This window comes from Rhinichthys klamathensis, unplaced genomic scaffold, assembly GCF_029890125.1.
Source record: "Rhinichthys klamathensis goyatoka isolate OS25496 unplaced genomic scaffold, OSU_Roscu_1.1 h1tg000121l_1, whole genome shotgun sequence".
Classification (NCBI taxonomy): domain Eukaryota; kingdom Metazoa; phylum Chordata; class Actinopteri; order Cypriniformes; family Leuciscidae; genus Rhinichthys; species Rhinichthys klamathensis.
This window is the reverse complement of record NW_026606658.1, coordinates 978955-1006865: the sequence shown is the minus strand read 5'-3', so window position 1 is coordinate 1006865 and position 27911 is coordinate 978955. Positions and strand designations below refer to the sequence as shown.

The 27911-nt window shown below is 37.1% G+C and overlaps 3 protein-coding genes, 1 long non-coding RNA gene and 1 other non-coding gene across 10 annotated transcripts; 3 read left to right on the top strand and 2 right to left on the bottom strand.

Annotated features, from left to right (window-relative positions):
• Positions 1-1427: 1427 nt before the first annotated feature.
• Positions 1428-7682, bottom strand: rangap1b (Ran GTPase activating protein 1b). 4 transcript variants are annotated; one of them, XM_056255454.1, is made up of 16 exons: positions 7576-7682; positions 6964-7083; positions 6746-6873; positions 6610-6669; positions 6341-6520; positions 6046-6180; positions 4433-4591; positions 4222-4335; positions 4002-4101; positions 3052-3136; positions 2779-2923; positions 2567-2668; positions 2374-2476; positions 1944-2032; positions 1736-1860; positions 1428-1623 (listed from the first exon to the last, which is right to left on the bottom strand). In XM_056255454.1, exons 2-16 carry the CDS (start codon positions 7073-7075, stop codon positions 1545-1547), a joined length of 1716 nt encoding a protein of 571 aa, XP_056111429.1. In that variant the 5' UTR covers positions 7076-7083; positions 7576-7682; the 3' UTR covers positions 1428-1544. The 4 variants fall into 4 exon arrangements, with proteins under 4 accessions (XP_056111429.1, XP_056111428.1, XP_056111430.1 ...); XM_056255453.1 differs by having other exon boundaries at positions 6964-7088; positions 7569-7676; XM_056255455.1 differs by having other exon boundaries at positions 6964-7097; positions 7576-7675.
• A 350-nt stretch (positions 7683-8032) lies between these two features.
• trnar-ccu (transfer RNA arginine (anticodon CCU)) lies at positions 8033-8105 on the top strand. Its single transcript has one exon. It is a non-coding gene; the product is annotated as a tRNA-Arg (tRNA).
• A 165-nt stretch (positions 8106-8270) lies between these two features.
• On the top strand, positions 8271-14393 carry plbd1b (phospholipase B domain containing 1b). The gene is made up of 11 exons (XM_056255369.1): positions 8271-8334; positions 8609-8831; positions 9295-9378; positions 9587-9728; positions 9940-10080; positions 10280-10421; positions 10516-10716; positions 12344-12484; positions 12624-12809; positions 12900-13006; positions 14016-14393. Exons 1-11 carry the CDS (start codon positions 8271-8273, stop codon positions 14328-14330), a joined length of 1746 nt encoding a protein of 581 aa, XP_056111344.1. The 3' UTR covers positions 14331-14393.
• Positions 14394-15407: 1014 nt separating this feature from the next.
• On the top strand, positions 15408-25845 carry kctd17 (potassium channel tetramerization domain containing 17). 3 transcript variants are annotated; one of them, XM_056255449.1, is made up of 7 exons: positions 15408-15857; positions 20637-20745; positions 21368-21459; positions 21769-21867; positions 24059-24184; positions 24492-24620; positions 25710-25845. In XM_056255449.1, the coding sequence occupies exons 1-6, from the start codon at positions 15498-15500 to the stop codon at positions 24594-24596; spliced, it is 891 nt and encodes a 296-aa protein (XP_056111424.1). In that variant the 5' UTR covers positions 15408-15497; the 3' UTR covers positions 24597-24620; positions 25710-25845. The 3 variants fall into 3 exon arrangements, with proteins under 3 accessions (XP_056111424.1, XP_056111423.1, XP_056111425.1); XM_056255448.1 differs by having other exon boundaries at positions 21769-21915; XM_056255450.1 differs by lacking the exon at positions 24492-24620 and having other exon boundaries at positions 21769-21915; positions 25710-25798.
• Positions 25523-26690, bottom strand: LOC130088611 (uncharacterized). Its single transcript, XR_008807483.1, has 2 exons — positions 25992-26690; positions 25523-25943 (listed from the first exon to the last, which is right to left on the bottom strand). It is a non-coding gene; the product is annotated as an uncharacterized LOC130088611 (long non-coding RNA).
• Positions 26691-27911: the final 1221 nt, after the last annotated feature.

Sequence of the window (27911 nt, the reverse complement as noted above, 5' to 3'; positions counted from 1 at the left end):
AAACAATAATCTGATATTTATGCATCACATTTTTTGCTTCTCCGTAAATGGTTCCGTTTCATAATTGTTTTAGTGTTTACACTTAGTTGAAAACATTAATAAACTGTTTAAAGACAGGTTTTCCGTATGACAACTTACCTTGCTGTTGTGACTATCTGCCTTGCTATTGGGCATGAACGATTCATTTTACAGTTTGAAGAAATGTTTCTGCTGTTAGTCTCAGCTAATTGAAATCAATTCTAATTTTAAATGTACAATAATATATGCATCAATAATAAAACATTCAACAACTTACTCTGAAAAACCAATTAAAAAAAGTCTTCAAAAATTCGGCACCTTGTCGGTAAGAATGAATCCTCATTCATTAGCTAATATCCATCAAGTGAAAAGTTATGATAGGCCTCAGTAATCGCTCAGCCATAAACAATAGTCTATAAAATAAAATCTTGAATAAATGCAGAGAAAAGAATTTAAAAACTTTGTTTCTTTAAAGAGAAAAGTGGCAGCGCGAACGAAGCAGCCGAGAAACTGATTTTCAAATGCGAAATATGCTCGTTGAGTCTCAAGAGACTTCAGACCGCTGCACACAAAGACGCGCACTGTTCTCAGTCTCCCATAAATAAACCGCTGGAGGAGAGAAGGTTCCCTGCAAAGGCTTCAACGCCTATATTCCTTTCAGAACCATGATACTGAGAGGTTTGCCGAAGTCCTCAAGGCTCAGTGAACTCGGGGCATTCGTGTTACTCAGGCGTTGCGAAAGGGCAATGGAGTGAGAGCTGACCTACAGGACTTTATAATTACAAGACATCTGTAACTGCGTGAATAACGGGTTTCAATTAGAAAATTTGGAACATAACACAAACGACACGATTTTCCTCTCAAGAAAAAAATGTTTAATATCAATAAATTGGAATGTTGCAAATATAATATTCAGTGCATACCAGTTGTAGTATTAAATATACTAATGTCCAAACCATCTTTACTTCACTTTCACTGCTTTCTTCACTTCAATCCAAAGACTCTTTAAGTGTTTATACTTGAATTTGGTTTTACACAAATTCCGCCACCAATATTTCACAATATGGCACATCTAATCAAAGGCATGAGAGAGTGAACATGCTTTAAAATCATTGTTCAGAAATTTCACAGTTATAACATTATAATCATTTAAGGTTTAAGCGATAATTAAGCCCTAATTATCATCCAGTGCCTTTTTTCCCCTATTTTCCCTTTTATGTATAAAAATAGACATAGTATTTCTAAAAAGAGACAAAAGAACACAACACTCTTCAAAGCTACTCCAACTGTCTACAGTTCTTCTGTAAGGAAATTCAGTTTGGCTTAGTCATCATGAGGCACTAGTTATCACTGTACTTTGCAGTTGTCTGAGATCTCCATGCCAAAATTGATCCAGAATGGTCTGACCAAAGATAAACTAGATCATTAGTTTAGAGAGTATCATGTATGGTATTCAGCTTCTTTTTTATTATTATTATTTGACCCGTATTAAGTAATTTCAGTGGCTCTGTATTGGGGGTTAAGATTTAAGCAGTGGTCCTTTTCACCAATGTGGTCTTGAGAGCATCTCTGGCACTGGAGCAGGATTCTAAGACTTTGCCATTTCTGGAAAACAAAACAAATACAAAAGCTTAAAGTATCATTATTATTACTGTACAGGTGGTCAGAAAAATGCAACAAGACTAGACATACATCATATGTTGAACACAAAACTAACCGTGACACGAATGCTTCCAGAATGCCAGCCTGATCCACTGGGAAAAACTCCTGTGCAGCTGCGTGCTCCAAAGCGAGCAAGTGTCCAGGCAGTACAGATACCTTCTTTATCTTTTTATCTTCACTCTGGAAAAGAAATCAGCAGCAATTCACACCACCGACAAAATGGGGAAAAACTGAACTGAACATCACGTCAGAGCGTGTGGTACCTTTAAAAGTCCCAGGTTCACTATCAGTGAAAAGATCAAACTAGAAGACTGAGAGTGGGAGTTGGAAAAGGCTTTCCTCAACAGGGCATCTATGCAACAAGATGAACAGCTGGTTTTAAAAACAATGGCATTCAACATTTTCAGTAACAAGTGCTCACCCTCATGTTTTTCCAAAACTGTATGATTTTTTTTTCTTATGTGGAGCATAAGAGATATTTTGAGATTTTTTTTGTCTATACAATTAAAGTCAATGGTCACTAAAACGGTTTGGGTAACAACATTCTTCAAAATATCTTGCTTTAAGCACGGCAAAAGAAAAGTAACCGGAATGACATGAGGATGAGTAAATGATGGCAGTATTTTCATTTTTAGGTGAACTATCCTATTAAATGTTTACTTGAATCAATGGTAGTAAGTACTTTGCTCATACCAGTGGTCTCAAAAACAGCTTGCTTTACTTCCGGTTCATCTTCATATACGGAGGAGGTCTTGAGAAAAACTTCTGACACCTTACTAGCATCTGAAACATCAACCTAAGAAAAAAGAGAAAATGATTTCAGGTGGTTGGAGAACAAGTTAAACTGTCCTCATGTACAGTTGGACCTTACAATTCAACACCGTACCTGCTCAATGAGCTGGATCCTTTTGGCTCCAAAGGATATCAGTTTCTCAGCCGACGGGGAGATGAGGAAGGATGTAAACTCAGAACTGCAGTGAGGCTCTTCCTGTGAACAAGTAAAAATCAGTGGTTTGCCAATGTAAAATAGATAAGCAGCTATTGACACACATCAGGTTTAGCGGCTCATTCGGGGATGGAGATGTTTGCAAGGATCACCTTTTCTTCAATGATATCTTTTGTTCCATTGACACCATTTTCCTTCCCCCCCTCCTCCTCCTCCTCATCCTCATCATCATCCTCCTCATCATCATCATCTTCATCAGGCTCTCCATCATCTTCATCAGGCTCTCCTTCATCATCACTGCATTAATCACATCTTTCATTACTCTCAGTGTGAAAATATTTCAAATATAGTAAACATGCATTTGCCTTCAATTTATTTGCACATGACAAATAAGCTACATTTTTCACAAAAACCCAGATGTACACCTGAGCGAGCCCAGCAGCTCTTCCATGTTCATGCTCTCCATCGCTTCCCTGAGAGCCTCACAGCCGTCCTCTCCAAAGCAGTTTCCTAAACAAGCACCCAGACAAGATTAAATTGCCACTGAATAACTGACTTTGACACCAAAATGAACAGAACAGAGAAACTATTTAAACTATGCAAGATCGCATCGTTATTAAGGGGGGTTTCACACTGGCAGTTTAGCTCGAAACGGAGCATGTTCGCATAAAAAGTGGTGGTACTGAACCAGACTACCTGTATGAGGTGGTCTGAGTTTATTTATGGTTTATTTGAATAGGTACAGATACAACATACACAGAAAAAAAACTGAAAACAGCCATCCAATGCAAGTATTTGTAGCGAGAGCGAATTTGTAAGGCTTGTCCCTCGTTTGGTTGCAACAAAACTGTGATGTGATTTGATTGAATGTGAAAGTAACAAACTACGGTCCAGACTTGTTCAGAAAAACACAACAAAACAAGCGGGTGACTTTTAAAGCACGACTTAAAAATATTCAAAATAAAAGCATTTAAATGGTCCAGATAATTTTTGCAGCCCGTTACAGTATAGTTTGTTTTTTGAACCTGTCCGTATGAACTGCAAGCTTTGAAAAAGGTTTGTTAAAATAGGGGTATTAATAGTGGACTGCAAAAAACTCTTGTCCAATTTTAAGGGGTTAAAGGGAGGGTGAAAAAAACAGTTTGTCTCAAATGATTTTAATAATTTAAAATCAAATCATTAAGTAATGTAAATATGATGTATAATATATATATATATATATATATATATATATATATATATTTAAAAAAAACATATACAACATATTATACATAAAAAACATATTACATTTATATATTATAAAATGATAATACTGGCTTTGAGTGAGGCCTATGTTTGTAGTAATAAAATACTGTGACAGCAAAAAATACTTTACCATTAAGGTCCAGTTTCTCCAGATCAGCTTTGCCCTGAACAGCCTTTGCAACTACCAAAGCCGCAGCTTCGCAAATCTCTCCAAATGACAAATTCAGCTCCTACACAAGAGATTTTTTTAGAATGCCTATTACAAAAAACACTAAGCTGCTGAGTCATTGAAAGTAAGTGTTTGTGTGTGTTTTATCAAGATTTGACGTTGGTATTATGCATTAACTAACCCTGAGGAATGGCAGTCCCTCTCTAAGGGCCCCTGCTATAGCAATAGCACCTTCTGAGCGTACCAGACAGTCCCCAAAATTGATGACCTTAAGACAACGGAGGAACCTAATGCCCTGAAAATGGAAGAAATCACACACAGCCAATAATGAACATCTGTTCTAGCCATATAAACATTTTTTACATGATGCAGAGACATATTGCACAACATACCTCTGCCATGGCTATCGATCCTCTCTTAGTAAAAGTGTTGTCATTGAGGTTGAGGACCTGGAGGTTTGGGTTATGCTTCATGGCAGCGGCTAAAGCCGTGATACCAGGATGGTTGATTCCGTTCTGTGGCATATGGACCTCCTCAAGACTGCCTAACACCTGTGAAAAATAGAACAAATGTAGAACAAAAGAGAAACATTAAATACTTTTATATTGTTACACAGGGTAATGTTTTTGAAAGAAGTCTCTTATGCATACACAGTAAAAACAGTAATATTGTGAAATATTCTAACAATTATTTTTCATTTATTATGATATATTTTAAAATGCACTTTATTCCTATGATAGCAAAGCTATATATATATATATATATATATATATATATATATATATATATATATATATATATATATATATATACACACATACATACACACTCACTCTCTCTTACACACACACACACACACACACACACACACACACAAGGGTTGGACAAAATGTGAACACCAGTGAAATAGATAACATCTCTTTATTAATAAGGTGTTGGACCTTTAATACAGCTTTCAACTTTTAAATAGTTTCCAACTGAATGTTGAATCATTCGTCTAGACTAGCAGAACATCTTTCAGTTGCTTCTGAGAGGTAGGAGGAGAGATTCTGCTTCTCACTTGTCTCTGCAAAACTGCCCATAATGGTTAGATGAGATTGAAGTCAGTTGATTGAGATGGCCAGGGCAGATGAAGTCCATTCTGGTGCTCCTAAAAGCAAGACTGAACTGAGACTGAACATTTGGACCATAGGATGTACCTGACCAACAAATCCTTGCTGGTAATAATGATGGGGCCAGCCGAATACCAAGATATGGCTGCCAAAGCGATCAAAGATCCACCCCCATGTTTGACCGTTAGAACCAGACAGCCCGAGTTCTACACTTCCTTGCGGGTTCTCTATACATAAACATGACATTCAGTTGGGAATAATGTTAATGATGATTCATCAGTCATTTCTAGTCTTCTGCTGTCCAGGTTTTATGACCATGACACCATTTTTTTTTTATTAAAGGTTTAGCAATCGCAGCTCTTCCATGGATGTTGACCATGTGAAGTTCTTTGCGGACTGTTGTTATGGAAACAGGGTCTTGAAGGAAGAGAATGTGTTCTGCTGTCACTTTTGCTGCAGTAGTTCTGTATTGTTTGCAAACAATCCTTCTTATTGTTTGACGTCCTCATCATTCTTCGCTGACGAAGTCTTGCCATGCTTTGTATACGCCGTTATAATTATGGATACTGTTGCTCTTGAAACACCAATCAATTGGGCCATTAATGTTACAGATGCTTCTGCTTAATGGGCTCCCACAATTTATCCTCTTTGGAAGTCTGACATGTCACCCATTTGACCAATTTCTTGTACTATCCACAGCTAAACACAACTTCTACTACAAAGGCATGCAACCTGGACAATGTATACTAACAAAATGTAAACAAAAGATAATTGCAACATTAACCCCTATAACAATGGGTGTTCACATTACTTTGTCCAAACCCTGTATATGTGTGTATATGAATGTATATATATAAATAAATAATATAAAAAAATAAACATTGTCTCATTACCTTAAATGCTTTGGCAAGTGCAGTGGTACCATTATTCTCCAGACGATTACGTCCAGCTATGAAGACTTTTAACTTCAGGGGGGAGCCAGCTGCACTAGATTGCTTGTAGCATTCAGTCAATGCAGAAGCCAGGACCTTTAAGAAAATACATCAATAATTAAAATCACATGCTCCCTCTTTTCCATGAGTTTTAAAAAGACTTGACATGTTAAAAACATCTCACTAACATAAGCAAAGGATGACGAGTTTGTCTTTAAAAAGTTGCATCTCTGAGTTAATCTCAGCCTAAACTTACCATCCCCCCTCCAATGCCCATGCCACAATTATTAAGCCTGAGCTCACGTAAGGTGTAGCACACAGGGCTCTTCAGGAGGCTTTCAATTCCCTTTACACCATCAGGGCCGAAGGCATTGTCGCTCAAGTCCAGCTGAATCAGTCTGGCCCCTGATGTCATCAAAGCATTGCCCAATGATTTCTAGAGGATTTGAATAAAATGTTGGAAATAAGATATTTACTCATAGCAATTACATAAAACTGAACTTTTTTAGATTAATATCTTCTTACCAGAGCAGGTGGAATTTCAGAGCGAAGGCGACCCGTGAACATGTCACTCCAATGACATTGCTTTAAAAAATAATTAAGATTAAATACAGCAAATAGCACATCAGAGTGAAATTGTCTAATGGCCATTTAAAAGTACCTCCAATTCACTTTTAGCTTCAAGAGCCTTGGAAATGGCCTGTGCTGCTTCAACCCCCAGTGTGTTTCCCTCTAATCTGAGGGACTGCAAACCCTGACACTGTTCAATCTCTTTCACCATCTCTTTCACTGCAACATCACAGAAAAGGAGGGAAAATTAGTGTTGATGCACTGAGAAATGGCGAATGTAAACATTTGCTAACAGAGAGGTTTACTCACCCGACTCAGCATTGTCCAACTTTAGCCCTCGTCCCTTATAACTTAATTCCACTTCTCCAACATGAGTCTTGGCCAGAGCCTCCGTAATCTGAGCAATATCTCCAGAGGCCATTGCGTTCCCTTTGCTTTATGTACTATTAAAGTTATTCAAACATGAACAGGAATCACAAAAATAGCACCAACATATACACAACACGTCATACAACTGCTAGATCTCGCAAGCATGTGTATTTATGCATACATATAATTACATCCACACTTTTTAACTCATTAACAGGAATGTACCATTAGCTCAATATGCTAGCCTGTCACTATATATATATATAATTAGAATACCGACGATGAAAACTGTCATTTTACAATGGTCTGTTGCACCTTACATCTCGATAAACCCCAAACAGATGATGCTGCGCTCACTTTGTCCCACACAGTTAACGTGCTAATATTATGTACACTGGCTGATACACACCGCTCAGGCTAGCTCAGAGAACTAGCTACCTAGCTTTAATCTCATACGTTACCTCAAACTAGCCATTAAAGCGCAGCAACCTTAGTTAAATCTAAAAAATAAAATCATACTGAATTTTATACTTAAGAATATTTACCTTACACCTGGGCTCAGTTATTAACGGAGGAGAGCAGATAACTAGCCTGACTAGAGAAATACAGAACCATCACAACAGGAGGCACATGGAGGCGGCAGTTCTTTGAAAGTGCCGGTGCGGTCACGGTGTCATGTTCTTACATAATAAAAGCTCAGTCCTGTTATGACTTTTTGACTGTTATGAAATTACTGCACGTACTAAATACACCATTATTTATATTATATATATAAATAAATAAAATAATTTTAACAAATCTCTAAACTAGGGAATTTAACACAAACACCGATTAATACGTAAATGTGTATGCTTTCTGAATAGCGAGTAATAATTATCTATTAATTATATGCATCAGAGACTTTTTAGATGCGACATATTAAACTAAATATATAAGATAATTTTAATTCGTAACATAAATTTCTATTGCATCATCTTTCTAAATCGCCATTTACCTCTTAAGGACGAAAGCCCCAGTGGCCTAATGGATAAGGCACTGGCCTCCTAAGCCAGGGATTGTGGGTTCGAGTCCCATCTGGGGTGGACATTTTTTTCTTAGCGATACAACAGGTGATAAACAGCTAAATGTAGGTCTATACGCATAAGAAAACCATTCGAACCAATATTCCGACTTTCATCGGATGGAAATTCGCAAGTTCTTCGATCATTTAGCTGTCGTGATGCGGAAAACTTGATTCAGCGTGAAACATGAGTCGATTTTCACGGGGATTTATTTTGTGCGTCCTAACGGTGACCTTCGTAAAAGCTCAGCGTAAGTGTCTTAAATTAATTGTATTCTTTTATTATCACATTTTGGTCATACTGATGGTTATTTTATTATTAATTTCTGCATGTTTGCATAACATCATAAGTCTAGCATGAAAAAACTAAGTTAAATAAGGCGGATCGGAGCTACAACAAACCCTGGTCCGTTATTCTATTGGGCATTTGGTTATTAAGCGAGGCGTAATAAGATAATACAACAACAAAAAATCAAACATCTAGCGATTAAACGCTTATTGATGTGCGATCTCTCTGTTTACCAGATGTTCAGAGAGCCACCGTATATTGGGATGCTGTTCGGAGGTCTGTGGTGCTGAAAGAGGATGTAATGGAAGAGGACGGAGATGCATTTGGCTATTTCAATGATAGTTTATCTGTTTCTGGATGGGGAGTGCTGGAAGTGCAGGCTGGTTATGGGGAATCCCAGGACAACGATGAAATTACATACTTCTTGGCCGGATACCTTGAAGGATTCCTTACAGCTTCGTAAGTTTTCTCTCTTTAAAGCAAATTATACTAAGCCGTGTGGAAAAAGAAGTACACTTTAGCATACTTCAAAAAAAAAAAAAAAAAAAAGAATAGACCTATTACGGAAATAATACTTTATAAGAATAGGCTATACTTAACTGTGAAATGAATGTAATGGTTTGGACACTTAAATGCATGTTATTTACAATTGAATGAAAATCTATAATAGTTTAAATCTATTAGTTGGACTTAAGAGTGCCTTTTTAGCCACTTAAGTAGGGTTTAAGAACATCTTTACAAATAATTTCCTAATTACTTCTATTGTCTTATATAGTTAGCTAAAGTACTGACAAGCATTTATGGTATACTAAAATATACTTAATGACATTTATGTTGTACGTTTAAAATATATTAACTTTAAGTGATTTATCAAATAACAGACTACAGTTAAAACTATAATCAATTACTTTTTCATTCACAGACAGATGATAAACCATTACTTTAATATGTATCCTCAGATGATTAAGGATCATAGTGTTATGACACCTCTGAAATCATTTATGAGGTAAGTTTACGTGTATTATCTAAACTGATTGCACTATTCCAAAATTACAATAATAATGTCAGATATGATGAAATACACCTGCTTGCATTATATTAAACATTCAAATTGCATATCACTGTATGTATTCACATGTTGCAACACTTTGTTCGTGGTTTTGAAGGCTTATATTCTACTGAATTATTTATTAAACTTCCATTCTTTGAAATAGTGAGCAGGACTCATGGACAAGAACACAATTGAAGTTAAATGAGAAAAGTGATCCCTTGTGGCATCATGTGGGTCTTCTAGTGGCTCAGATAGATGGATTGTATGCCGGGGCAGCATATTGGGCCAAAAGTAGACAGGAAAAGGTCAGAAAACATGAATTATGCATGCATCTGTTTATTTGTACTGTACATCTCATTCTTCAAGTTTGATAACTCTCATGGACATTTGAAAAGGTCTAAGTTTCTCCAACTTTCTCCTTTTTATTCATTCATTGACAATCATGCTTTAGCCTATTTTTTTTTTCTTCATTTTGTGTTAATAAGTGAAACTATATGCTTGCATTTCAACTCCCAGCCTCTGCCCATGTTTGCGGTTCAATTCCTTAATGGTATTGGGGATTTGTTAGATTTAATCCCTGCACTCAAAAGGCGTTCCAACTCTTCTTCGGACTCCTTCAGAATGCCAGGGATGAGTCACTGCTCTGCTCTCATCAAGGTTAGAAGTATAATGATGCCTTCACCTCATGACAGTATCAAATATTATGGATTGTGTAGAACCAAATGTAAGAGTGTAGGAATCGACCATTGAAAGCCCCATGTCTGACCCCATATTTGAATATTCAAGGCTGTGCCTATGATGGTTATGGCCTTGTCAATGTGCACCTTTAACTGTTCTGTTCCTATTCTATCTGCAGTTGTTACCTGGCTATGAGAATCTGTTGCTTGGTCACTCCAGCTGGTACACCTATGCAGCCAGCATGAGAATCTACAAGCACTGGGACTTTCACCTGAAAAATAAACATAGCACAAGCAGATTGTCCTTTAGCAGCTACCCTGGTATTTAAAGGCATATATTTGCCTTTTATCATTCAAATTTAGTAATTAATCATTTAATTTAGTACTATAAAACTGTTTCTCGCATCCTTTCCAGGGACCTTGTCATCTCTGGATGACTTTTATTTGCTGGGAACGGGGTTGTTTGTAACTCAGACAACAAACAACGTGTTCAACTCCTCGCTGTTCTCGCTGGTGACCCCAGAGGCTTTGCTTGCCTGGCAGAGAGTGCGTGTAGCAAATGCGCTGGCCTGCACAGGGAAGCAATGGGCCCAAATATTTTCCAAGCACAACTCGGGTGAGAAAGAGATGCACAAGACAAAGGTGAATTATTTTATGAGAAATATTGTGGTCCGTATTCGCACTGCTCTGTGGTGGTGTCGTCTATCAACATTTGTAAACACACAATTCTCTAGAATCTGATTGTATGGTGCAGCATTAATGGGATAGTTTGCCCCAAAATGAAAATTCTGTCATCATGTACCCACCCTCATGTCATTCAAAAAACGTATGCATTTCTTTCTACTGTTGAACACAAAACAAGATATTTTAAGTAATAATTTGGAGGGGGGAAAATTGGTGGCCGAGTTGAAGATGTTCAACTTTGGGTAAAACGCAGCGCTCATCAATGTCACATTTACCCAGCCGCCCAATCACAGTGGAGGAAGAGCGGGACAAATACAACACCTAGCCACACCCGTGTTGGGGGCTAATGCATTACAAGTAACTCGAGTTATGTAACTAGTAAAGCAACGCATTAGTTTTAGTTTTTAGAGTTAGTTTTTCAAACAAGTAACACAAGTTACTGTGTTTTCTCATGACTGACAGAGTAATCGGAAGTAAGTGCAGAGGCGTTGTGTTTAAACATGATGGTTATTGTAGTTCTAGACTAAATGTGAGCATGCATTTACTCATCTCAATTGCACAAAAAAGATTCAGTATTCCTCAAAAAGAATAAAATCAGTGAAGCGCTAAATCAGAATACGCAAAACCTCCAAAAATTAAATGTGTTAAATAAAACATATATTGTTATGCATTTAATCTCACTTTATTGACCAATGTTCTTGCTGCTGACCTTTAATCAAAAATTATTTTAGATTTTTTTTGTTTTTATTGGTAAAGTAAGTGTTAAACCTTCTTCTCCTGCATTCTATTCATCTGCAATCCAGAATGGCAGCACGGCTGAAAGGTTTGTTTGAGCTGCGCACAGTATATGCGTGAATTTACATTTCCTTCAGCCTTATTATTTAAATTTTGGTGTGAAAGGATCTTTACATTTGCCCAACAATATAACTTTTTTGTTAAAAAAGAAAAAACAAGCCCAGCCCAGGTGAGAAAAAGTAACACAAATGTAACGTAACACATTACTTTCCTTAAAAAGTAAAAAAAGTAACACAATTACCGGTAGTTATACTTTTAAAGCGAGTAATTCGATATTGTAATGCATTACTTTTTAAAGTAACTTTCCCCAACACTGCACCCAACCGTCACATCCTGCTTTTACAACGACAACAGACGACAACAACAAGCACAACAGAAAAAAAAATCATCCAAAACAAGGACCAGAGCAAGTAGTTCACATTGTGTCTAAATTTTATTTTCAGAAACAAACTATCTGTGAAATCAGATCATTGCAACCAAAACGTCTCAACTGAAAAAGCAAACAAAAAAAACTCTCTCGCTTGTGCCTTCAGAAGAGCGCCTGGCATTGTCAGCTGGCTAAAAATGCTTTGACACACGGCCTAGGAACATATTTTTAATGACATGACGGTGAGTAAATGATTGATGGAATTAACTGTCCCTTTAAGATTTGACTTCCCAAAAATAGATATACTGGAACAGCCAAACCTATTAATGAGAGGTCTACATACTTTTTGTCTTGAAAATGGTCTTATTTTCAATTATTTTTGGATGAATTTTATCAGGGACCTACAATAACCAGTATATGGTGGTGGACCTGAAAAGAGTTTCACTTGGAAAGCAGATTGAAGAATGGAGTCTGACTGTTGTGGAGCAGATTCCTGGTTTGGTGGCGTATTCAGATCAGTCACAAGCGCTGCGTCATGGTGAGGAGTATTTTTATAATAAGGAAATCCTTATGATCACTCCAATGAAAATTAATTTGAGAGGATGTAAGGTTGGAAACACTGAAGGTTAAAAGGTTAAATTGAACAAGATCATATGCTTTACAAATCGTCTCAATAGGTTACTGGGCATCCTACAACATACCTTTCCACTCAGACATTTACAGAATGAGTGGTTATGGTGCGATGTGGAAAAAGCATGGTGAAGACTTCTCATATGACCTCTGTCCACGTGCTAAGATTTTCCGCAGGGATCAGGGAAAAGTCACTAATCTGGACACCTTGAAATACATTATGAGGTACAATGGTGAGTTCAGGATCTCTCTGTTTCTTCAAACTAATCTGCTGTCTTCATAATCTCATTTCTTTGATGAGCAGTAACACTTTGTCATGTTAGATTACAGAAAAGACCCATATTCAAAGAAGCACCCTTGCAAATCCATCTGCTGCCGTAATGATCTGAGGCTCCGACGACCTCTTCCAGGGGGATGTTATGATACTAAGGTACAGAAATAAGTCATGTTGGTATATGTGTTGGTATTAGTAAAGGGGACCTATTATGCAAAATTCACTTTTACATGGTGTTTGAACATACATGTGTGTCGGCAGTGTATGTACACAACCACCCTGGCTATAATGGTAAAAAAATCCACCCAATCCCATCCCCATAAATCATGATTCATAATTTCAGTTTCTATGCAATGTGACATCACATTGCTTAGGCCCCGCCCACGACTGCTGAAGGACCCTATTAGCATAGACCCCGCTCTGACTGAGCTGTACACAGTCCGCCAAGTTTATCTCCTCGCAAGAGCATTTAACAGCAGCATTCAAGTAAGAAATGTATTCTTATTAAAGCTACTAATGTTATTCAATCAAGAGCAGTGAGTGATTTTTGTGTTTTTCTTTTGTTGTTTGATTCATATTAACAGCATATATAGCAGTAGGTCCTGTATATTTCACTTTAATACACAGATTTAATATACACATGCAATTTCTTTACTTGCTGTTTACGTCCACAGACATAAACGACTGTGTTTGTAAACTTTGTGTGTTTTTGACATAACCTGTGCGTTCAGAAAACCATATATCAGAAGTTTAGACTAAAATGGCTTTAAAACTTTCATGATGAAGAAGAACTGCAATGTCACGTGAGCGTGACTGCGATAGAGATGATTATCAAAACCAAACTAATGTTTTAGTTTTTGGCAGAGTATCCAAGGGACAAGCTGTAAAGGCTCCGCCCTCTTCTGGAAAGCAGGGAGTAGCAGCTCATTTGCATTTAAAGATACATGCACAAAAACTGCATTTTTTTTTTCCTTCCAATCAAAAATGGGCATTTACAACATGGCACAATATGATCTGTGGGATATTTTGAACTGAGAATTCACAGACACATTCTGGGGACACCTGAGGCTTATATTACGTCTTGTAAAAAGGGGCAAAATATATTCTCCTTTAAATAAATGCCAGCATAAATAGTCCGATTCTAATGGAGGCTGCATCCATTTAGGTTACAGATTACCACATGGCCCAGATGTTTATGGCCGAAGCTGTGAACGGACCCACTACTCAGAATGGTCTTTCACCTTTCTCTTGGAGCCGTTTCAATCGGACAGCTCATCTGGGGCTCCCTCAGACCTACAACTTCTCATTCATCACTATTCAGCCCCTTCTTTTTGGTTCCAGAGATCAAGACAGTCTGCTAGAGTGTTTAAACAGCTGTCTAGAGGATACAGATGCAAGACTCGAAAATTATTTAATCAACTTTGCATCAGATATTTACAGGCAGCTTTACGAAGTTATTAGGTATGTTTTTGCCCCATAATACTTTTTGTGAGATTGAATGCATAATACTTGTTTATGCAATAAAAGTTGCTTGACTAACTTGTCTAATTTGAGATCTGTGTTCATGACAAAGCCTACTGTCATAAGTGATACATATTAACAAATTAGAATGTCCGTCAACCAGTGTTGGGCATGTTACTTAAAAAAAAAGTTTTTAGTTACTAGTTACTTCTCACAAATAGTAACTGAGTTAGTAACTCAGTTAAATCATTATAAAAGTAACTAATTACCAGGGAAAGTAACTATTGCGTTACTTTTTTTAAAAAGTGAATTAAATAGAAATATATTTTATTTAAATAATTGTATTCAAATTTTAAATTGTGAGAGTACTTTAACTTTAATATTATTATTTATATAAATCTGTTTTTTTAAGTCCTTGCAAGCTGAATACTTTGCAACAGGCTGAATAGATGTTGAATTTACAGTTTGAATCTACATCATAAATAGATGTTACATTTTATCAGTGAAATGTTGTTAGTTATATATAGCTACCCATATAGTCAAAAAATATGGCTATATATGGCCATTATAAAAAGGCATAAATATAATAAATATATATTGCATAAATATAATGGCCATATTATAAAAAGGGATTATGAAAATGCCTTTTTATAATATGGCCATTATAAAAAGGCATAAACTTTATAAATATATATATATATTTTTTTTATATATATATTTTGTTATAGGCTCGTTACAAAATATATTATCAGCATAACAAATTGAGTGAAACATTATTTGATTTGTCCAACTCGAGCTGAACTAAGGTAGTGTAAAACCTGATAATCATGTTATCAAAATAATGAAAATGTACCGAAGAGCAAGTCACAAACTTAACTAACGTCCTAGAATCTTAAATATTTGTAAGAATGCAGAATTAAACATGCATAGCTGCAAATGCCTAAATACATTCCTCATTCTAGAATTCTGCACTGGTTTCTGCGTCAAAAGCAGCATCAACTGGCAAGTGGGCGGGGCGAACACATCGCAGGATACGAGCCAATCAACTGGCGCGCTTATTCTACTTCTATGACACGGGAAAAAAAACAGTAGCACGCCGCTTCACCGTGGGAGACAGAACGGCACCCGAACAGCATCCGAGCCGCACCGACAGTCCGCATCAGACCAGCCTCAGTGTAGTACCCTAATGGCAACGGAGGACAAAGGAAAAACGGCGGCGCCCCAGGCTTTACCGGAAACGGGATCCCTTTCAGCAGCAACAACACACGGCAATCTAAACAATAATAACAACAACAATAACAACAACAAAGACAACGAGGGAAGCGAAGGTGCCACTACAGCCACGGCTACAGCCGTTGAATCCAGTGGGTCTGAAAATATCATAGGAAACGGTTCAGCTGTTAATACCACCGGAGGCAGTAACGGCAAATGGGTCCGTCTCAACGTCGGTGGGACGGTGTTTCTAACGACACGACAAACGCTGCTAAAGGAACAAACTTCATTTCTGTACCGACTGTGCCAGCAGCAAGACTTACATTCGGACACGGTAAGATATCACAGCAGTGAGTGAGGTTAATGTATGACTCTTGTGATCCAGGGCGCGGAGGTGTAACATTAATGATGCGACGGGGGTCTTCAGTCAGATGGATGTGCGCGTGCTACGCTGATTATTAATGCAGGACCCCTAGTGTTTGTGCATTACAGCGTCATCGCAGTTATTAACCAGTAAAATTTTACTGCACGATTCCTTTATCAAATAATATGATCCACCTGAAGCTGATTTTGTGTAGAGGGAAGTCCTCTTGATGGGGTGATGGCCAGATCATCAGTACATCCTAAATTTATAGGAGTGAGGCTCGTGAAATCATATCTTGGATGTAAATAATGAAGCTTCTTTTATTATTAGGCTATTTATTATTACAAGTATTTTTTTATTATTTTTATTGATACTCTCCTCATTGCATTGCGGTCAAAACAGTTTTTTTTAGCAAAGGTTTGGACAGCATAGTGGTCAACTATCTGTTGTTTTTATTCTGCTTTAGAATTTTTTTTTTTTTTTGATTATGGTTAAGATACTCCATGTTAAATGACCCAAGGGAAATGAGGCCTAAGGTAATCCAAACAAAGCATCCATATCTTATAGAACTGATTTGTCAGAATGTAAAGCACATGGCAGGAGTTCCAGTGGGACCAGAGCAAATATCACCTTATGCAAACCCTTATGTGAAGCGGGCCTTATTATCACTGACCCACTGCAATAAAATGTTTTCTTCTGGCAGCGAAGGTAAATATCATATAATTTCCTGTTGGCAGATGTCTTTATGTGTCTGCTCGGAAGGCCCAAATCTAATAAAACTGGATGTAATTCTAGTTGGATGCCAAATATATATTTTTTAGTATTTCCAATAGCACTTGACAGAAACACTTGTAACCTGACCACATGCAGTATGGGACCTACAATAATACCTACAACCTGCAATATGGTACCTACTTCAGTATACATTTTAAAAGCATGACAATCAGTGATTAGAATAACCAATGGATGGGGAATATATGAAATCTCTGGATGATTTTGAATTGTATTGGCTTTTTGCCATATACAAATGCATGTTTTTAACATGGTTCCATATGTCTTCCCATGGGTCATCATCTATGGTAATAGTTTAAGGCCATTGCACACTGAGTCCGAAATTCGCATCCGAAATTTTCTCACGTTAAAAAATAAATACGACCTCACGTTATGTCAATCACGCTTGCACACTGCCTTCGAAACTTCGTCCGTCATAAAAAAAATCGATTCGGGTTCGATTTTCTGCGTTTTTCGCATCCGTAGCAATCAGTTTGAATGGTGTTTGAATGATGTTTTGACAATTCAGAGCCACCGAATCTCGAATACGAAGAAACGCATACGAAAATTTCGGACTCAGTGTGCAATGGCCTTTACAGTATGGTGAATTCAGATTGATTGCACTTTTTCCAATTCCTCTCAATAGCAAAAGTGTCCCAATCCCTGACCTCACCACTATGTATTTTTGCTTTTTTCCGCTTTACAGTAATGCCTGTTTCTTTTTAAATTTATCGTAATTTATGGTTAGTTATCATATCAAATTTAATGTTACTTATGAAAATATTGTCAAAAAATGCAAATAATAATACTTTTTCCGAAATTAATTTTCTTTAAGCTTCATTGTCTTTAAGAAAGTATAATTTCTCAATTTCTGTCTTTTGGTTTTGGGGTTAAATATGGTGAGATTTACCGATATAAATTGAAATGCGTGTTGTACGTGTCTTTTAATCTTAAGGCATACAAACAGTATTTGACTTAACAGATGGTACTCTGCCTTCACAGTATCCACCCCCTCCCAAGCTATCCTCTTATATTCCCACTTATTCCACACATCCGCACAGTGAGTGACGAGGCACAGACGATCACTCATCACAGCTCAGTTATTACGGGCCGCTGTGGTGTTGTGTGCTCTCTCACTGCTCATGTCACTCTTCTAATGAGATTAAAGTCATGGCACCTTGACGACTCCCAGCCCTCTGCACTAAAATATCTATGGAGGCTTCTCTGTTCTATTCCTGGACTGCTCTGTTCTTCATTGCTAGTTTACATATGCATTTTTCCCTTTCAAAGAGTTTGGGTGTATAGTTTTTTTTAAATATTTTAAAGAATGTTGGTAGCCAAACAGTTTCGGTTCATATTGACGTCCATTGTTTTTTTTGTTGTTTTTTTGTCCATACAATGGACATCAAGGGTTAACCGAAACTGTTTGGTTACCAACACTCATAGAATTTTCATTTTTGGGTGAACTATCCCCTAAAAACTGTGCTTTTAACACGAGCCAGAATTGGTTCTGTTAAAAATTGTTAATTTGGCTTTCCTATTGCATGCTGTGATGCTTTGTGGCACAGGTTATTATGTGGTTCTGTTTTGAAATTAATACGCTCTTTGTTTGCCTACCAGGTATTTCCCATGGGATGCAGCTAGTTCCCTATCGGGACGTGGTTCTTATACTTCCTTGTGCAACTGCAGAGTTAAACGTTAACGCAAGATGAGCGTGGACAGATAGCGAACTTGTTTGATTTGAATTCTGTGTTTTTATACAGTAGTATTGTGTGTAAAATCCCCTGTGTTCGTTCTCGTGTTCTTGTGAAATCCCGAGCGGGACAACAGCTTGTCTCTTCTGACTCGCTGCAGGAGTCATGCGCAGGTGTTGTCATGCCTGCTGCTGTCAAGTCTAGTCATGTGTACTGTGTGGCTGTCTTTAGCACTTACTGGTTCGAAAATGGGATTTGTTTACGTGTGTGTGTTTGCTCATCATGCGTAAATTAATTCTGTGCTGCTACTATTATCTGTAAGATTTCGTGCTGCTAATGGAAATATTTGTTAATGCTTTTTGCAACTCTGTATGTGATAATTAGTTTGTTGTCTATGAATGTTGTTCATGTCCATCTGTTAGTCCCAAAATGATTGTATACGATATGTATTTTTCAAATACCGCCATACCGGCGGTGTGTAGCTGAAACAATTGTTGCATATCCAAATGGCCACAAAGAGCACTATGTAAAGTGTTGTGAGTAGGGTTGGGAGTTAAAAATCGATTCCAATTCTGTAATCGGATACTTTATTTAAACTATTAAAATTTCGATTCCACTTACCGATGCCTGTGTGTGCATTTTAATGTGATTTCAAACCATTTTCAAGCACAAGAAGATGCGAAAGAGAACTCAATTCGGCACTAAGAGCCACATCTCATTTAGTGCACGAATACCAAATTGAGTTCTCTATCGCGTCTTCTTGCGCTTGAACTAACAAATGCACACAAAATTATGTCAAAATATCCTCCTAAACACAGAAGAAGAAAAAAAACGCATTTGTAACAGTATATTGGAGCCTCCATAAAGGCTTAAAGTGACTGCTGCCGTCTGTGTCATTACTGTTAATCAATGAACAAAAGAAAAAGAAAATTACTCTCTGATCTTGACTGATATCTTGACAATATTTTATTTATAAAAAGAAAACGCTTATTTTACATTTGATTTCAATTTCTGAATTTTGTTCAGTTGTATTTATTTGTGCTATTGCTAATTTGTTTTTATTTTATTACTGTTAACTAGTCTTTAATAATGTTTTAAATTAGTCCAGTTGTTTTGCTGTGGTATTTTTTTTGTTAAAACCATAGGAAAATGTTAGTGTTCTTTAGGCTGCTGATTTGAAACATGAAACATGTTTGATATAAATGTTTGACTAAATGTTTTCACCTTACTGCAATTGAAACTTGCAGTACCCAACCCTAGTTTTAGAGGGGACCACTACTAACTGAAAACCCATTCTTACTAATGGTTATAAATTTATAACACAACAATAAATAACCCTCTCTTTTAACGTAATACCATGTAGAGCCCTATGATTTCTGCGATGCAAATGGAGTCACAGAATCCAGTCACAAATGGAATTTACTGAATACAGCAGAATATCACCAAAATTGTGCAAATACATTTTTGTACAAATAAATCAAAAAAGGGCTGTACAATGAATCAAATCTAGCTTGTTGTGTAGGTGTGTTGTTCAAGTCAATGTTGTGAATCTGCAGTGTTATCTCATTTATGCCCTCTGCTTTCTCTATTATAGTGCTGCTTTTATAACCTTCCAGTGCTGCTATTTAGTCTTGAGCCTTCTGTTACGCCAACATCTTCCTCTTTCTTTTTACCTCCTTCACCTTTAATGTGCTTCTATGCACTCCCTTGTTCTCTGATTCCTCTTTGTGCCTTTTGAGTGCTCTTGCCCTGGGCTCAGTTGTGTAATGTTCTCTGTAGGGCATGTTGTACTAGGCTAGGGTATGATGTAGCCTATATGGTTCCCTGCTCCGTAGGTCTCGTCTCGATAGAGCTGCGCTGAGCTCTTAGGGTAATTCATTGCAAAGAGGAGACCCTCAGCCATTCTGGGACAATGACCGTGGCCATGCTAATGTGACCTCTGCTCACTGCCACTTTCCGCATGCCCTTTCCTTTAACGTTCATCCTCGCTTGTGCCAAGTCACATTTTATTCCCTGTGGTGAATGTGATGTACTGTTCAGTGCATCCTGTACTGCAGTTAAACAGCTTCAGCACAGAGTCAGTCACATTTACATAGGGAATAGTTGCCACATTATTAAATATTAGCAAGTTAACAACATCTAATATTGGTAAAATATTATATACATCATTAATAAATATTATTATATTTTATATGTTACATATTTAATGTTATTGTACTTATACAAGTAAATACCATATTGTATTTAATTCTTAAACTGAGAGACCTGTGATGTGTTTGTGTAGGATGAAACTGGCGCTTATGTGATTGACCGAGATCCCACCTATTTTGGTCCCATCCTCAACTATCTGCGACATGGGAAGCTGGTTTATAACAAGGAGTTGGCAGAAGAAGGTCTGTTCATTTATTCTCAGAACTGTTGTCACTTGTCAGACTATGCATTTTCAAATTTATGGTAATACCATTTTAATACTATAATTTTAATATTATAATAATATATTTTAATATCAACACATAACTATTGATGCATTGGTACCATATGATTATCACCCAGAGATCTTTTTTATTTATCGATATTATTCAGGTGCTATTTTAGTATTATTAATGTCATATTAATACTTTTGAATTCAATTCAATTCAAATTTATTTGTATAGCGCTTTTCACAATACATATTGTTTCAACGTAGCTTTACAGAGAATGCATGTCTACATTACAATTTACTGTAATGGATTCGTTTTAGTTCTGTTTTTATTAGTCGATTTTGGATATTTTATTGTATATGGTAATTTCCCCTATTTTTTACATTTAGATTATTTTTCATCTTAAAGTTAATATTTAAAAACACTAATATAATAGCATTGTTAAATGTATCTTGCCTTTATTCACTTGCAGTATTTACAACGATTCATTTTAGTTTTAGGTGTTTATTTATTTATCATTTCAATATCGGTGCATATCTAGTCAAAACACATAACCGTATTAAACTGTAAAAATGAAGTGTGTCTGTGCCGTCAGGTGTCTTGGAGGAGGCAGAGTTCTACAACATCACACCACTGATTAAATTAATCAAAGAGAGGATTCTTGAGCGAGACTCCAAGGCTACACAGGTAATGAGCAGGGTGTTTTATCATGCCTCCCATGTTGCTTCATTTTCTGGAAATATAGGCTATTGCTTTTTTTTTCCATTAGTATCCAGTTTTCAGCTTCATCACCTTCTCAGCACTATATTTCTGTCCGTCTCAGTTTCTACTGTACATCTGTGACCATATTTGCGTGCTTATGCAACAGCCGTCAGTTTCCCACCCACTCTCGCTCTTCTTTCCATACTTGCCTTTTGGCATTCTCCTCCACTACCCACCACATTTCTTTTTTTACTCTTCACCAGTCTTCACCCTCTCCCTCTGTCTCTCATACAGCAGGTACCACCAAAGCACGTGTATCGGGTGTTGCAGTGTCAGGAAGAGGAGCTGACCCAGATGGTGTCCACCATGTCGGACGGCTGGAAGTTTGAGCAGGTCAGCGTGCGCGCCTGCCGAAAACCCCGCCCCGGACTGCTCTGGACTGTGGGTTGGACTGACACTGAGTTGATTTCCCTTCCCCTGATCCTAATTTTCCCAGTGTCCAATTCTCCCCTCAGATTCAGAGTCCAGTAGCATAGCTAAAGTGTGAAATTAAACTTTTGTCATTTGTATCCATCTGGATTTTACGTGATCAGTTGCACCAAAACCTCTTAATCATTATGCGTTGTTGAAAAATGACAAACTATATGATATTCCAGCTTTGTCGGTATGTAGTTTTGCACATCCCTAATGATATTTTGCATGTTTGAAAAGTGGAAAACTACATATTCTAACAAAATAAGAATGATTTGGGGTCCACCATACACCAATAAGATACGTTTCTTAAAGGAATAGTTCACCCAAAAATGAACATTCTTTCATTATTTTCTTAAAGCTGCAGTCCGTAACTTTTTTAAGTTAAAAATAATCCAAAATAATTATATTAAAAAAAACTTATTCTGCCAGTGGTCAAAACTATCTGCTTGCCATAGCTAGATTCAAAATGGTAAGCTTGTAATAATGATTTTAATTCCAGTGGTACTGGTGGGTTTCCGCGGGAAATTCGAGCATGTCTTTGCGTCATTACGTCACACCCGTACACATAAAGAAGGAGTTTCGGCTAGCCGGCTATACTGCGCGTGACGAGATGTTTAGATGTATAGGCTTTTCTCGCAGCACTTGACATGATTAAACTTATGGCATCCAGAAAGATCCAAACAACAATCATCAGTGTCAACTGGAGATTCAGCAGTTATAAAACCCAAAAGACTTCGTACTTCGGATTTAAGGTGGCTAGAGAAAGAGAAAGAAACTGTCTCATGCGAACACAAGGATTTAAACATCGGCGGGGCTTTTGAAAAGTGCGTGAACTGGAAGAAGAGACGGCTTTTTTCTGCTGAACAAGTAAGACATTTCAATAGTTCAATCGTGTAACAGTATGTTTTCTTAATTCACACAGTTATGGAGGTTCCTTTGTTGTGCCTTTCTCGTTTTGCTATTATGGAGAATATGAATTCTGAACTACACAGGTAACCATAAAACACATTAAATTTAACATTAGTCACGCAATGCTGATGTTGTTAACATGAACAATTTGAGAACAAAGTAGGCTATAATTTGCACGGTTGCTGTAAATCGCGTTGATTAAATCTAACGAAGCTTATCATGTCGAATGCTTTTTCCCCCTTAGTTGGTCAGAACAAAAATGGATGTTACTTGTTCAGAAGACATTTTCTTATGAAAATTCTTATGTTGGTCAAACTTTAAAAAAGTGAATCTATGATTCTGTATGACAGTATCCACACAGCGCGGTGACTGACAGCAGCACTCGCCTCAAAACACTGTGTTCATCCGCGCTGTTTCATGCCGATTTACAACCCACGTAAAGATGATAATTCCGCGAATCACTGCAGTTACAGATTTCGAACAGAGAGATGGCGACAAAGAGGAAAAGCTACGGACTGCAGCTTTAACCCTCATTTCATTCCAAACCTGTATTCTTTCTTCTGTAAAAACTCAAAAGAAGATGTTTTGAAGAACATTGGTAACCAAACAACATTGGTGCCTATTGACTTCCATTGTATAGACAAATATATATATATATTTGAGAAAAAAATTGCTCCACACAAGAAAGAAAGCCATACAGGTTTGGAATGACATGAGGGTGAGTAAATGATTTTTGGGTGAACTATCCCTTTAAAATACCAAATTAGAAAGTAATGATCATGGTGTGAGACACTATAAACAATGCAAGACATGAGCAACAATTCAATTCAATGCAACATTCAAAACCGTCCATCTGCATGTGTACATAAACCAACATTACAAAAAATCCGGTTCAACATTTAAAGAAAAATCAAGGCTAAATATCTATTACCCTATATTGCACAAAATGATTGGTTCACACAAAAAGTATGCATCCATAAAGCACAACACACTATCAGCATGCCAACTTGACTAGTTGACCAACCTAAACTATCTCTAATGAATGCTATGAAGAAGTTTTTGGTACAGCTGACTAGGCATTTGACCCATCTTGATGTTTTCCTTCATGGCCCTCTCCCCTTTCCTCAAATCTCAAGTACCTGTCATAAAGAAAGACCTTCTCTCTATCTCTCTCTTTCTTGGCTGTTCTTTGCTTTTCAAGATGGTGAACATTGGCTCATCTTACAGCTATGGAACAGAGGACCAGGCTGAATTTCTGTGTGTGGTGTCAAAAGAGCTGCACACCTCGGGTGGGGGTTTAGGGACGGAGCAGAGCCACAAGACTAAGGTTGGAGAACCTGCAGACGCATACATACACACGTAACGGCTCACCGTTTTCGATCGTGCCATCTCACCAACACCGTAAAGCACAGTTCCACTGACACATTTCTCAAAAACATGCTTACAACCTACAAAATCTGCTTCTTTTCATCTCATTTCACATCAATAGCCTTGAGATCCTCCCACACCTACTCTTCACAAATTCATAAATCTTTTTCATTTTTTTGTTGTTGTTTTTTTTGTATGCCATCATCTGTCGTGCTGCGATCCCACCGGTTTCTGTTCACCCTGTTGTCCACTCATAACACAACTAGACCTCGGACACACAGGAGGAAGATGGAGCGAGGAAGGAAGAGGAGGAGGAGGAGGAGGAAGTGGGAGAAAGAAATGCCACCCCCAATGAGTGGATTAGAGATTAGCAGAAACTTGTGTCAAAGGAATTGGTGAGGAAATGCTGTCATGTTGGTTGTATTAGTGGTAGATGTACAAAATTCTAGCAGTCTAAGGGTTTTGGTAAATTGCATTTTAGTGCACCAAATAAGACGAGCACAAAGAAACAACAATAAATCTATATTAGTTTGTTTGGCTGTGAAAATAGTCATGAAGAGGATTTATCCAACTAGTTTTACTTGCCTTTTATGAGCACAGTGCAATGAAATGCAATAGCCTTTACCTCCTTGCAACTCCCAAGCATGATTTTCCCTCGTAAGAATCTATTTCCTATGTAAACACAATTCACAAGTGTCCAGACAAACTATTGTGCGGTACTGAACTTTGAATATAAACTTGGATACATATATCTTAAAAATTGGATTTTTTAGCACAGGTCACTTGACCAGAAATGGCGAACGAATGACTCAACCAAATGACTTCAATATTTAGTACAGCGTCTGTTCCATAAACTGCCATTGAGTCACTGCCATCTCCACCCATATCCACATCTCCAGCAAAAATTATCTTTGTATTTGTCATAATTACATGAAACATACAAGGAGGCATATTTCTCACTCTACACTATCCATATCCAAAGTTAATAGTAATTCTATATTTCTGTAGTTATACACTACTGTTCAAAAGTTCCAGGGTCTGTAATATTTTTTTTAATGTTTTTGAAAAAAACAAAACTCTTTTGCTCATCCTCAGACTAAATGTATATTTTAAAATGTAATTGTTAACAGAATTTTCAGCATCTAGTCTTCAGTGTCACATGATCCTTCAGAAATCATTCTAATATGTTGATTTGCTGCTCAAGTAACATTTCTTATTATTATCAATGTTTAAATCCGTTGTGCTGCTTAATATTTTTGCGGAAATTGATACATTTGTTATCAGGATTCTTTGAAGAATAAGGTTCAAAAGAGGATAAAAATCTTCTGTAATATTATAAATGTCGTTGCCTTAACTTTTGATCAAATTAATGCATCCTTGCAGAAAAAAAGTACAAATTTCTTCCAAAGAAATCATACTGACCCCAAACTTTTGAACAGTAGTGTATTTCTGTGACTATAATATATTTTCCAACTCTTTTGCAGCTGTTCCAGATCCATGGGTCCCGGATGTAGGATACAAAGAATTTTATTTTTCTAGATATCCATTTTTTTTCATGTGCTCATGATGCTGTTTTTATAGCCATACTTTTTTAGATTTGTTGACTCGAACAACGGGTATTAGTGGGAGACTTCACAACCAGCAGCAAAAAAAAAAATGAATTGAAATCCTAAAAGCAAAAGGCACCTGAGGTGTTTAGAAAAGATCACAATTACTATCTTAGTACATGGCCTGTTACCAAAGAGTGCAACATAGTTATAGGATACTATAGTAATTTAAGTAAATATAATGCATTTAAACAATAACTAAAAGACTTAAGGCCTCTTCACACCAAGAAAGATAACTATAACGATAGCTATATTAGCATCGTTCTGAGATCAGCTTGTCTGTCACTTTAAATGCTCGAGCTTGTTACAGCTGGATGGATTCTGATTGGCTGTCGTTCATCAGCTGGATAAAATCTTTCTGAGAGTGATTCCAACGATATCGTTTCTCTGTGCTGTTATCGATATTGCTGTGGTGTGAACTCTGCTATTCTTTAATATTGAGAACGATTTATAGAACTATATCTTTATAGTTATCGTCCTTGGTGCGACCGGGCCTTTAGTCTGGCTTAGTCAGGATAGACATTGTAATCAATGATGGAAAGACTGTGTGGATATGAGACTGTAATCAGTTATTTAGTATTTAGTGTTTAGGTTTTGCACATTTGCTATAGCAGAAGAAGGGCGGCTCTGCTACAGACACGGGTCATGTCCTGTTCCATCTAGCATCAGTTGTGGGTAAATTGCCAGCAGTGTCACCCTGGCAGACCACCAGCAGTGCACTTTACCCCCATTTACAGTCTGTGGAAGTTCATTTTGATAGTTGTTGGCGCCGGTTAGAAGGTCAGGGTGTCATTAGAGGTCACTGGGATATTACAGGGCTCGGGAGAGTTCTGGTTGTGTTTGTATGCTGTACATGGATTTTTAATAGGTCCGGGGCACAGTTTACTTACAATGAAGTTAGTTTTGTTCATTCAGCTAATGTGCTGGATTATGATACTGTGTCACTTGTTAATGTGTTTGTGTGGAGGATAGATTTATTTTAAAGGAACTAGCCTGGCAATCAAAATCGTTCCAAACAACATGCCTCAATTCAACAAATTATCAAGCACCTTTTGCTCTCTTTAGCCTAGAGCCGTGCAAATTCGCTTTCTTTGGGATTTTTATGTGCTGTGGGCTGATTTGCATGCCTAAGCTCTAAGCTTGTTTATTAAATATGCTGTAGTTTTGCACAAATTTGAATAGTTACAGTGCCCCTAAACACGTTTGGATGCTTAAGCCATGTTAAAAGTGCATAAATGTCATCGCGTTATATGACAGAATAGCAAACCAAGTGGCTTTTATTTTAAAGACACTTTAAAATACTTTTTTTCAAGCAAAACATTTCACAGGAAAATGTTTGATAGGTTTTTGTGGTCATTCTGATAGAACACTTGTGTACATTCATATTACATCCACTAAAAGTAGCGTTGAGACCAGTTGATTATAAGTAATTGGGGGAAAAAATTAAATTTCAGGTTTCATTTGTTTGGAGATGCCACATGTTCTCTATTTAATGCAGTGAAACCATTTTTAAAATGTTTTTAAATGTGACTTAAGTGTTCAGATACTTTTTGGGGCCACTGTATATTTAGATGGGTGAAATATTTTTTCGTTGTCATGTTTGATGACAGCATTATCAGTCAAAACTGACTTGAAATTGTGTTTTTTTCTTGTAAACAAACATTCAATTAGTTTGTTATAGCGACATGACCTATTATTATTATTACATTTATACAGAGGAAAGAGGCATTTGTAAACACAGTTTTGTAGCTCAGTGTGTTACTGGGTCAGTCAATTCTTATTCTGTCCCCATTGGCTGCTGCTATGTTCTAAAACTGTGAGCATAATGACAGTCCTTGTGTCTAGAAAGAGAATAGTGAATTATATGAAACAGAGGAGATATCAAATTCCATCAACGTGTGTAGATGCAACTGATGTAGAAGCAGCAGAAGTTTTAATACGACACATATCATATGAGCATGTCAGTTCAGTACAGTATAATAATCTCTTTAAACTTTGTACTGGTGTGTTAAACAAATCTTCTCACTGCTTTGAATTTCAGAGGTATGTTTTAGTTTTCAAGTTTGATCTTTTATGTGT

Excerpts from the sequence above, each read along its gene's own strand:
- kctd17 (XM_056255448.1), top strand. The coding sequence starts at position 15,498 with ATGGCAACGGAGGACAAAGGAAAAACGGCGGCGCCCCAGGCTTTACCG. Across the intron at positions 20,746-21,367 it reads CAAGGAGTTGGCAGAAGAAG|GTGTCTTGGAGGAGGCAGAG; the intron begins GTCTGTTCATTT and ends CTGTGCCGTCAG. Across the intron at positions 21,460-21,768 it reads GAGACTCCAAGGCTACACAG|CAGGTACCACCAAAGCACGT; the intron begins GTAATGAGCAGG and ends TCTCTCATACAG.
- plbd1b (XM_056255369.1), top strand. The coding sequence starts at position 8,271 with ATGAGTCGATTTTCACGGGGATTTATTTTGTGCGTCCTAACGGTGACC. Across the intron at positions 8,335-8,608 it reads GACCTTCGTAAAAGCTCAGC|ATGTTCAGAGAGCCACCGTA; the intron begins GTAAGTGTCTTA and ends TCTGTTTACCAG. Across the intron at positions 8,832-9,294 it reads GAAGGATTCCTTACAGCTTC|ACAGATGATAAACCATTACT; the intron begins GTAAGTTTTCTC and ends TTTCATTCACAG.
- rangap1b (XM_056255452.1), bottom strand. The coding sequence starts at position 7,318 with ATGACAGTTTTCATCGTCGGTATTCTAATTATAT. Across the intron at positions 4,102-4,221 it reads AGGGACTGCCATTCCTCAGG|GAGCTGAATTTGTCATTTGG; the intron begins GTTAGTTAATGC and ends TCTCTTGTGTAG. Across the intron at positions 2,477-2,566 it reads GGATCCAGCTCATTGAGCAG|GTTGATGTTTCAGATGCTAG; the intron begins GTACGGTGTTGA and ends CTTTTTTCTTAG.